The following is a 12,206-nucleotide window of genomic DNA, read 5'->3' as shown; positions in this document are numbered from 1 at the left end:
CATTTGGTCCCCTCTTCCAAATCATTGATATAGATTGTGAATAGCTGGGACTTTTATATTTGCTTTAGAATATAAAATAATTCTCTTATACTTCTTTGGTCAGGGTTGTTTGGGATGACTGACGAAGAGCATTTTGTACTTGGACCATGGTGGTTGACATATTGCAAGCTGCCCTATATAGGTCCTTCCATCATATTGAAGGCAGATGTCTGTCTTATAGTTGATGAGGAAACTGAGATTTGGGCTGACAGATGCTGGAAAGTGTTACTTAAAGGCCAAGTATGAGATTATATGGTGATAGTTTGCCACCTACCATGAAGGGGTGGCAGAGAGCCAACCTGCTACACCTCCAATTGGTGAAATCGGCATTCAATTGGGTATGGTGTATGAAGGATTTGGACTTTTCAATATGGACTTTTAATACCAGTTTTTAAAGAAAACTAAAGGATGGGCTAGAAACCCTGGATTACTTGCTAAAAGAGCAGAATTTGGTTAAAAGTATTAACAAAGAATAGAGCACAGAATTGTTAAACTTGACTGAAATCAGAAGGCATGCTGGGAAGCTTGACCACATTCAAAAGGCATCATGGATTATTATTATTGCTTCAAACTGTTGAAGATTAACTGCTGTGTTCAAGAGACTTGATGTACTTTCGCGGAGATAAGGGCGAGGTTAAAGATAAGACTGCTGCCAGGCTAGACCTTGGAAGACTGTGAGAAACTGTCATACACATTAGTAAGCTGTTTTTGCAGCAACAAGAAAAATATAAAAACAATCATTTTGCAATAACTTCTAGGAGACAAAGAAGGAGCAACTACAACAACTTGCATTTATATAGCGTCTTTATTGTAGTAAAACATCCCAAGGCACTTCACATGAGCATTATCAGACAAAATTTGACACCAAGCCTCATAAGGAAATATTAGGAGAGATGGCCTAAAGCTTGGTCATAGCGGTAGGTCTTAAGGAGTGTCTTAAAGAAGGCGAGAGAGGTAGAGAGGTTTAGGAAGGGAATTCCAGAGCTTAGAGCCTAGGCAGTTAAAGGAACGGCCGCAGGTTCAAAGAAACATATCAACAAAGAATTAACACCTCAGTCTCCTGAAGCCGAAGAATAGATCATTCGAATTGTACTACTGACTGAGGTTGTAAGCATCTCTATCTGTAAAACTGTTGTTTTTTAACATTAATAAAACCAATTATTTGGAAAAAATTTCAGCCACAGTTGATCCTTACCTTTTGGTACTGTAAAACAGTAAAGAGAGAGTTAAAACCCCTTACAGTGTGTGTGTGTGCCTGTCCTTTACTGTGGAGGATGGTGGCAAAGCATTCAAGCATTTTATAGTGAGTTGTGATTTGCACTATAGAATTATTGAATCATGGAATGATACAGCACAGAAGGAGGCCATTTGGCGCATTTTGCCTGTCCCGGCTCTTTGAAAGAGCTATCCAATTAGTCCCATTCCCCCTGCTCTTTCCCCATAGTCCTGCAAATATTTCCTTTTCAAGTATATATCCAATTCCCTTTTGAAAGGTACTATTGAATCTGCTTCCACCACTCTTTTAGGCAGTGCTTTCAAGATCATAACAACTTGCTGTGTAAAAAAAAAATTCTCCTCATCTCTCTGGTTCATCTCTGGTTCGTTTGCCAATTATGTTAATTCTGTGTCCTCTAGTTACCAACACACCTGCCAGTGGAAACAGATTCTCCTTATTTACTCTATCAAAATCCGTCATAATTTTGAACACCTCTATTAAAGCTCCCCTTAACCTTCTCTGCTCTAAAGAGAACAACCCCAGCTTCTCTAGTCTATCAACATAACTGAAGTTCCTCATCCCTGGTATAATACTGGTAAATATCCTCTGCACCCTCTCCAAGACCTTGACATCCTTCCTAAAGCAGAATTGGACACAACACTCCAGCTAAGGCTTAATCAGTGATTTATAAAGGTTTAGCATAACCTCTGTGCTTTTGTACTCTATGTCTCTATTTATAAAGCCAAGGATTCCATAAGCTTTTTTAATAGCCACCTTCAAAGATTTGCGTATGTTAACCCCCAGGTCTCTCTGTTCCTGCACCTTCTTTAAAATTGTACCATTTAGTTTATATTTCCTCTTCTCATTCTTCCTCCCAAAATGCACAACCTCACATTTCTCCGCATTAAATTTCATCTGCATGGATCTGCGCATTTCACCAGTCTGCCTATGTGCTCCTGAAGTTTACGATTATCCTCCTCACTGTTTACTACATTTCCAAGTTTTATGTCATCTGCAAACTTTGAAATTATACTCTCTGTACCCAAATCCAGGTCATTAATATATATCAAAAAGAGCAGTGGTCCTAATACTGATCCCTGGGGACACCACTGTATACTTCCCTCCAGTCTGAAAAACAACTGTTCACCACTACTCTCTGCTTTCTGTCTCTTAGTCAAATTTTGTAATTAAAATGTTACATCAATATTCTGCCTTCTTAGCAGGCATGGCACTTGCACTTTCTATTTCATGAGAAGTAGATCAGAACATAGGAACGGGAAAAACTCATGGATGAGAAAGACCATTCTGAGCATCAGTCTCTCATTTTGGCATTTGGATGTATTTTGAATGTCCCCAATGATTTTTCCTCCATTACCCAACCTGGCAAATTATTCCAAAAAATTATCATTCTTTTGGTAAAGACATTCTTCATATTGTCTGTTTAAAATGTACTTTTCACTAAATTTAATTGTAATTGCCTGCTCCTACATTCCTGGCTTGTTTTGAAGTAATATTCCTGAGTTTACTTACCCACAACATTCAATATTTTATATACGTTGATGTGGTCCTTTAACTGTTTTATTTATACACCACAGAACTTCAGCTACTTTACTATATACCAAAAAAAATATTCATAGTCAAAGCTGTTGCAAGGGGAGCACATCATTTAATATTGGAGCACCATAAAAATCTAAGCAGTGATAGGTGCAATCAACCTGACATGTGGGATAGTGATTTTTTAGATTTAAAAAAAACATAATTTTTGCTTCTACAAACTGTCAGATACCAGATTTTTTTTTATTCGTTCATGGGATGTGGGTGTCGCTGGCAAGGCCAGCATTTATTGCCCATCCCTAATTGCCCTTGAGAAGGTGGCGGTGAGCCACCTTCTTGAACCGTTACAGTCCGTGTGGTGAAGGTTCTCACACAGTGCTGTTAGGAAGGGAATTCCAGATTTCTAGCGACGATGAAGGAACGGCAATATATTTCCAAGTCGGGATGGTGTGTGACTTGGAGGGGAACGTGCAGATGGTGGTGTTCCCATGTGCCTGCTGCCCTTGTCCTTCTAGATGGTAGAGATTGCGGGTTTGGGAGTTGCTGTCGAAGAAGCCTTGGCGAGTTGGTGCAGTGCATCCTGTGGATGGTACACACTGCAGCCACTGTGCGCCGGTGGTGAAGGGAGTGAATGCTTAGGGTGGTGGATGGGGTGCCAATCAAGCGGGCTGCTTTGTCCTGGATGGTGTCGAGCTTCTTCAGTGTTGTTGGAGCTGCACTCATCCAGGCAAGTGGAGAGCATTCCATCACACTCCTGACTTGTGCCTTGTAGATGGTGGAAAGGCTTTGGGGAGTCAGGAGGTGAGTCACTCGCCGCAGAATACCCAGCCTCTGACCTGCTCTTGTAGCCACAGTATTTATATGGTTGGTCCAGTTAAGTTTCTGGTCAATGGTGACCCCCAGGATGTTGATGGTGGGGGATTCGGCGATGGTAATGCCGTTGAATGTCAAGGGGAGGTGGTTAGACTCTCTCTTTTTGGTGATGGTCATTGCCTGGCACTTGTCTGGCGCGAATGATACTTGTCACTTATCAGCCCAAGCCTGGATGTTGTCCAGGTCTTGCTGCATGCGGGCACGGACTGCTTCATTATCTGAGGGGTTGTGAATGGAACTGAACAGTGTGCAATCATCAGCGAACATCCCCATTTCTGACCTTATGATGGAGGGAAGGTCATTGATGAAGTAGCTGAAGATGGTTGGGCCAAGGACACTGCCCTGAGGAACTCCTGCAGCAATGTCCTGGGGCTGAGATGATTGGCCTCCAACAACCACTACCATCTTCCTTTGTGCTAGGTATGACTCCAGCCACTGGAGAGTTTTCCCCGATTCCCATTGACTTCAATTTTACTCGGGCTCCTTGGTGCCACACTCGGTCAAATGCTGCCTTGATGTCAAGGGCAGTCACTCTCACCTCACCTCTGGAATTCAGCTCTTTTGTCCATGTTTGGACCAAGGCTGTAATGAGGGTCTAGAGCCGAGTGGTCCTGGTGGAACCCAAACTGAGCATCGGTGAGCAGGTTATTGGTAAATGCCACTTGATAGCACTGTCAACGACACCTTCCATCACTTTGCTGATGATTGAGAGTAGACTGATGGGGCAGTAATTGGCCGGATTGGATTTGTGCTGCTTTTTGTGGACAAGACATACCTGGGCAATTTTCCACATTGTCGGGTAGATGCCAGTGTTGTAACTGTACTGGAACAGCTTGGCTAGAGGTGCAGCTAGTTCTGGAGCACAAGTCTTCAGCACTACAGCCAGGATGTTGTCGATGCCCATAGCCTTTGCTGTGTCCAGTGCACTCAGCTGTTTCTTGATATCATATGGAGTGAATTGAATTGGCTGAAGACTGGCTTCTGTGATGGTGGGGATATCGGGAAGAGGCCGAGATGGATCATCCACTTGGCACTTCTGGCTGAAGATGGTTGCAAACGCTTCAGCCTTGTCTTTTGCACTCATGTGCTGGACTCCACCATCATTGAGGATGGGGATGTTCGTGAAGCCTCCTCCTCCCGTTAGTTTAATTGTCCACAACCATTCATGACTGGATGTGGCAGGACTGCAGAGCTTTGATCTGATCCGTTGGTTGTGGAATCGCTTAGCTCTGTCAATAGCATGTTGCTTCTGCTGTTTAGCATGCATGTAGTCCTGTGTTGTAGCTTCACCAGGTTGGCACCTCATTTTTAGGTACGCCTAGTGCTGCTCCTGGCATGCTCTTCTACACGCCTCATTGAACCAGGGTTGATCCCCTGGCTTGTTGGTAATGGTAGAGTAAGGAATATGCAGGGCCATGAGACATTTTTGTGAGCCTTTAATTTTAGGGTCAAAACTCGTCTACAAATGAGTTGAAGTTTGCTTGCATATGAACCCTTCAATTAAATTACAGTTGAGTTATTACTCTCAGCCATCCGTAATTATGTATGTGTTTTTAAAATTATCTTGAAACTTTCCATCATTACAATATTGAATTGCTCATTTTTAAACATTTTTGCTTCCGAAGTAAAATGAATAGATATTTGTTTTCCATTCCAAGCACTGTTCCATTTGTTTTAGGTTAGTGCATTCCCGTTCACTCTGCTGTTTTTACTTACGTTGCAGTGTTATTGCAAATGAAACAGGAAACTATTGTGTGGGGGAAAAACAAGCATTGACGTTTAAGGAGCTGTTCTTAGCCGTATAGACTAGGAAAGTCCAGATTCATTCCCTACTCTGTGCTGAGTTCGCTAATCCCAAATCAGGACCGTGGTAGTTGATGTTAGAATTAACTGCAGAACCTCTGGATCAGCGGGGTGGAAAAATCATCCAGACTAATGATCGCTATCCCAGTGACTCCTACGAGATGGCCTGTATGTTGTGGGAAGGTGGGATCAGTGTCAGCTGTGATGTCCCTAATGTTTGAATAGGCCCATCGCACTGACTGTCTCGTCGTGCACATTTACAAATTGGGACTTGGTCCAGTTGTGGAGGAGCTTGACTAGTTATTGCCTTTAAGCAGAGGAAAATGGGCAGACGATTAGAGTATTTTTAAAAAGGACCGATCCTTTAAATCAATTAAAAGCAAAGACACTGTTTTGCATTCAAAGACAAATTGACTATATAGTTTTAAAAACCCAATTTTTCAAGACGGGAAAGATTAAGTGTGCGCTGATGAACCATTTTTCAAAGTGTTACACAAGCCAGCGTGGAATGAGAATGAGCGAGCGTGGCCGGGGCGCGGGCGCGAGGGCGTTCTCTTTGTTTTGATGACGCGGCGCTCGTCTCTAAGCGACGAGCCGCCCGAACAAAGGGGGCGCAGGCGCTGGGTGTCGGGGGAAGGAGGCGCCGGGACCCTCACTCACCATGGCAACGGCTGGCTTCTAGGCCGCAGGGACCGAAAGACCCCCTGCGTTTGCGGTCACGGCGGGGGGGAAAAAAGGAAAGCAATAAAAAAGAGACCCAACCACCTCCCCTCAGGGGCAACATCTTCTTTTAAATGTGTTTTATTTCCGTGGCGGGGAAGAAGAAAGGGATGAGAGAGTAGGAAATGTGGAGCAGCACTGGCGTTTTGACCCTGGCTTCGTGCCTTTTGCTTTCCTACTGCACGGAAACGAAGAAGACGATGGTGGTGCTGCACCACAACAGCTCGAGTGAAGTGGAGCACGCCATCTGCCCGACCCTGTGCCGCTGCTACATCAACATCCTCTCCTGCCACCCGGAGAAGCCGGTGGGCTCGCACTCCCACGACGAGACCACTAACCCTTTCGAAACAGGCCCGGCCGATGGGGCCACCAAGCCGCCGCACGAAGCATCCAAAAACAAGACGACGATGGAGCATCTCATGGACGCGCTCATCCTAGTGCCCGAAGGAATCCGAGGCACCATGTCTGGCAATGTCTTGACACGGTTCACCGTATTGTAGGTTTTAATAATGTTTCTTTTTGCAAAGTTATTTTTTTTAAAAATGGGGTTAACAAAAAATACGATTAAGTGGGATTGTTAAATTGAATGGTTAAAACATGTTTCTTTCAAATCTGGGTGTTAACAGCTACTTCAGTAACGCAATGTCCTCCCCATTTTGCATGGCTTAGAGTGCAGACCTTTTGCTGTGTGCCAGATAGAGGGAGAGAATCAGTTAAATTAGCGGCAGACATGTGCCAACATGCATGTCGGAAAAATGTATATGAGAATGAAAAGGCCATGTAACCCATCCAGCTCACTCCATTCTCAGTACACCTGTTTCATCCTATGATGTGGCCTGTTTCCTACCTCAAAACCATGTGCTTCTAATCATTAATTGGAAAACAATCGTAACTCCCGTTATCATGGGACTGCATTTATGTTGCCACTTTTGCGTAGTAGTTTTGCATAGACTACAAAAGTGGCTGTGTAACTTGGGAGATTACGAAGTGTACTAAAGCCCCGAGGTGTGAAGCCAACTCTTTCTCCAGAGTGCAGTATGAATCCAGCATTATTACTACCATTTGGTCCACTTTTACGGAACTGTGGTACTTTTATTGCACAAGTCAACTATGGAAAAGTTAGACGTTGAGTTTAGTTCATATCGTATATAGTTTACTGTTCAGTCCTTTGTTTTGTTTAACAATTCCTGTACTTATTTGTACACCTTGTTCATACATCTTTCTCCATGTACACATAATCCCGTTGTGTATCAGAATGCAAGGATGCCGCGTTGCCATTTTCAAACAGCTTGCTTTTAGACCAGAGGAATCCAATGTATAAATCTCACGCCTAGTGACCATTCATTAACTGTTCATCGCGCTGCTACAAGCATCAGTTTTGACAGAATTTCATAAATAGTTGCTTATGCATTATCGTCAGAGACACGGTATTTGCAGACGTTGGTCAGGAGGACCTGGAAGAGCAATGGACTCTTAACAATTTATGTCACACACTTATTATTCGGGTATGGCAATTGTTAATTGTTAGACCTGGGCAGAATGGCAGGGAGTAAAAGACACAAGTTTCAATTTATAAGAGGTCTGCTTAAGTAGATTCCTGTCAAGCATTTAACAAGAGAGGTGTTAGAAAAGTAGCCTTTGTCTGAAGATATCGTTAATGACTGGTAGAGATTTTCTTTCAGTCCTACAAAGGAATTATATAAATAATTAAATAATCTAATGAGTTTTAGAATAAGTAATACATTGATAAAGTTGGTGCATCATTGTACAAACATTTGGAATGTTGAAGTGCACGCTAAGTTTGTTGACTGCTATGGTATTGTATTTCATCATGCCCCTTTTGAAGGTTTGTCAGGTATCTCACATGTTATGTGTGGAATATTGTTATTCATTGTATGACCTTGATGGACCTTCCTCTGGAGTGACTGTGGACTACAAACTAACCATGAAGATTCATAATTACCATAAAACTAATGAAGATCAGAGTGGAGTGAAGAACAAAAGAAAATTATATATAAAGGATTATTTACAGATAATGCCCTACTATCCCTGTTTATGTGGAGTGATGGTGGAAGAATTGGAGCTTGGAACCTACATGGATTTATGGACCACTGAGTCACACTGGAACATGAGTCCAAAAGGTGGAATCATTTGTTCATGTAAAAAAATATGTTGGTAGTGTTCTACTACCTGTAAGTAGGGCACTTGATGATTTGCCTGCTGGAAAGTGCACTAACTACAGATCTAACTAAAATACTTGTCGTACATTCTCAGCTGAAAATCAGAGGTCAGCAATGTTACTGCTAGTAGAGGCTTTTTCTAAGTTTGTTAAAAGTAAAAGAATAATTGAAGAGAAAGTGGGACTGTTCAGGGAAAAAGGAAGAAATTAGTTGTGGAGGATAAAGAATTTCATAAGTAGCTGCTTATGCATTAGCGTCAGAGACATGGTATTTGCAGAAGTTGGTCAGGAGGACCTGGAAGAGCAATGGACTCTTAACAGTCATCTCCATTCTATCTATCTACCTATAATATTTTAAATTTATGTCACACACTTATTATTTGGGTATGGCCATTGTTAATGAATGGGCAGAATGGCAGGGAGTAAAAGACACAAGTTTCAATTCATAAGAGCTCTGCTTACGTAAATTCCTGTCAAGCATTTAACAAGAGAAGTGTTAGAAAAGTAGCCTTTGTCTGAAGATATAGTTAATGACTGGTAGAGATATTTTTCAATCCTACAAAGGAATTAAAAATATAATTAAATCATCTAATAAGTTTTAGAATAAGTAATAAATCTTATGTTTGCATTCACTTCCTGTTTCTGGCACTTGACTTCCTGTTGTCACAACATTGTCACATTTTTTGTCACATCTTTTTCCATTCTAAACCTCCATGTCCATCTTTATCAAGAAAAACATTATGTAAAATTGTCACTTGGATTCTGTAACCTGGCCACTGGGTTCCCACAGTTTTCTCAATGTTTTCTGAAATTTTTCATGTGCTTTTTTTTCCCCTCATAACTGAAATTTCCAATGTCCAAAATAAGAGTTTAAACAATTTGTAAAAAATTTACATTTTTCACAATAACATGATTAAATGTATCCAATTGTTGTCTTTTATGCCTTTTAATGCCTCATTAACGTTTTTACTCGAAGGCCTCTGTCTCCTCCAAAGGCTTGGGCTTGGAGTTGATAGTTTTGTGCAGAGCTGTGGTGCTGTGAGCTAAATTTGGATTTGTGCTTTAATTGGCTTGCAGAGTTAGTGAATTGAATGAAATGATTGTTTATAGGTTGTACATAATTTGGCATTCTACTTAGGTAGTTCTTTTGATTCTCTGTTTTCATTTGGGTCAAGAAATTGCCCCAACATTTCATTTGTTGCCACATCAGTTGCAAGTGAAGCATTTTTACTATTTAAAGTTTATATCCCCTAGGTTAAGTGCTGTACATCCCTAAGTTACTGTTAAAAATTCAGGTGTGCTGGAGTGGTGTCAGTCGTTCCTGTATGTGGATCCTACTCCACACCATTTAGGTGCCGGAGTAGACTCATACTGCTCTATATCTACTTATGATAGCGTCGTCCAGGAGTGTAACAATGCTACCCCGTTGTAATCTTACCAATGTATTTGTGTCTTTCACATGTGCCACCATGTACTCTCCAATCTTTTTGAAGGCGGACTGAGAAAACATTTTGTAGGACGGGGCCAGATAGACCTTGTTTATTTGAATTGAAATAAAGCAACTTATCATACAGCACCATGTTAATAATCACTCCCTTCACCACCGGCGCACCGTGGCTGCGTTAATAATCACTCCCTTCACCACCGTCGCTGCAGTATGTACCATCCACAGGATGCACTGCATCAACTCGCCAAGGCTTCTTTGACAGCACCTCCCAAATCCGCGACCTCGACCACCTGGAAGGACCAGGGCAGCAGGCACATGGGAACAACACCACCTGCACGTTCCCCTCCAAATCACACACCATCCTGACTTGGAAATATATCGCCGTTCCTTCATCGTCGCTGGGTCAAAATCCTGGAACTCCCTACCTAACAGCACCGTGGGAGAACCTTCACCACATGGACTGCAGCGGTTCATGAAGGCAGCTCACCATCATCTTCTCAAGGGCAATTAGGGATAGCAATAAATGCTGGCCTTGCCAGCGATGCCCATATCCCATGAACGAATAAAAAAAAAGCACAATATGATCTGACTCACTTAATTCCATCAGTATAACTTGTCTTAGTGTAATAATAGAAAAATAATGAACACACTAGGCGGTCCCCACATCATTGAACCATAGGAATAGGAAGGACTTTCACAACCCTTTGTGTGAAGAAGTGCTTTCTGATATCACCCTTGAATGGCCTAGCTCTAATTTCAAGATTATGCCCCCTTGTTCTGGACTCTCCCACCAGAGGAATTGGTGTTCTTTATCTACCCTATCAAACCCTTTAATCATCTTTAATACCTCAATTAGATCACCCCTTAATCTTCTGTATTAAAGGGAATTTTAGTCTATGTAACATGCCCTGATAACTTAACCCTTTTAGCCCCGGTATCAATCTGGTGAATCTGCGCTACACCCCCTCCAAGGCTGTTATATCCTTCCTGAGGTACAGTGCCAACAACTGATTGCAGTACTCCAGATGGGGTCTCAACAGGGCTCTGTACAGCTGTAACATAACTTCCACCCCTTTGTATTCCAGCTCTCTTGAGATAAACATTCCCATTAGCCTTTTTAATTAAACAATCTTCCTTGATTAAACAAAATAACTCCAGACTACCCTGATGCATTCTCCTTCTGAGCTTGGCGATAATTTGCATCCGCCACTTTCTGTTTAAAAACCTCATTGCCTCTGTTTCTATCTTTTTATATTGAGTTGAAAACCTAGGTGAGACAACCTCTGTTCTACAGCTGCTTTGTAAACATTATGGGGTTGAAATACCACAGGGGTTCCTGGCAGGAGACCAGCGACACAGCCAAGAAAATGGAGGAGACCTGGTTGTCCTCCGTCCTTCCATTACAATGACAGCCAGGGAGTGGAGCCAGATCCTGGGACTCCGTAAGGTGGGGATTACTGCTTCTAAGACTGGAAGTAGTTGAGGCAGGAGCGCTGAGTGAGTATAAGTATACTGGCCTCTACAGGGGCATATGAGGGCCACACACTGGAAAACCAGGCCAGGCAAACAGCCTGGATCCCTGAAGAGTAAAAAGTTTTCTTGAATTTTGTTTTGTAGACTCGCCCCTTTCAGATGGATCAGAGGTGGGGCGGTGCGGGCAGGGGGAGGGGAGGCTGGGCACCCCTTCCCACGGATGGATGGGTGTTAGAGTCTCCTGTAGGCATAGGTAGGTAGACACTCAATGTGCCTGAAGTGGCACTTGCGTCCGCCTGACCCATGCTAATGAGGTGCTCTCCCACTGATCCTCCAAGCTCCAGGAAGTTCGGGGACTATAAATTCAAAGCTGATGGATATCTCTCTTTCAACTTTGAATTGATCATGTTTACAAGGCTGTCACTGAGCAATCCTCTGTCACATGTACCAAGCATTACTGTATAGATGTGATTGCTCTACAGGATCATGTCTTCAGCAGGTCTGTCCTGGCAGTTGTATTATGGCTCTTGTTAAGGTGTCGTCTTCTGGAATTATACTACTCAGTTTTCTGGCTTGTAGCATGGTTTCTCAGTGCTGGATGGCTCTGAAACAACTCTTGAGCTGGTTTGACATGAGTTACTCAGGGACCTTCCTCATTAATGATGCCACTGGAATAGCCTAGTAGGGAGGGAGATCAAACTCAACTTTCTTCTTGGCAATCAAATTGGGGTTTTTACTAAAATGTCAGAAGAAATATTTGGTGAGACTTGTTATTTTCTTAAATGAGAAGAGGGAGTACTTTGAACAAAAGCCTCCCATCTTTCCTTCCCCTTTAATTTATCATGTCCATTATTTCTATATTAATTTTATGCATGTGATATAGGATTGATATTTCAAACATT

At 42.4% G+C, this 12,206-nt stretch overlaps 1 protein-coding gene across 1 annotated transcript in view; it reads left to right on the top strand.

Moving 5' to 3' along the window:
• Nucleotides 1–6,094: 6,094 nt before the first annotated feature.
• The window catches only part of LOC137334494 (leucine-rich repeat-containing G-protein coupled receptor 4-like), a 134,619-nt gene continuing 128,507 nt past the window's right edge, over nt 6,095–12,206 (top strand). The window contains exon 1 of the mRNA XM_067999207.1: nt 6,095–6,701. Within this exon, the coding sequence (XP_067855308.1) occupies nt 6,331–6,701 (371 nt within the window). The 5' untranslated portion in view covers nt 6,095–6,330. The remainder of the gene's footprint in view (nt 6,702–12,206) is intronic.

This window comes from Heptranchias perlo, chromosome 2 (assembly GCF_035084215.1).
Source record: "Heptranchias perlo isolate sHepPer1 chromosome 2, sHepPer1.hap1, whole genome shotgun sequence".
NCBI classification, from domain to species: Eukaryota; Metazoa; Chordata; class Chondrichthyes; order Hexanchiformes; family Hexanchidae; genus Heptranchias; species Heptranchias perlo.
This window is presented reverse-complemented; position numbering and strand designations above follow the sequence as displayed.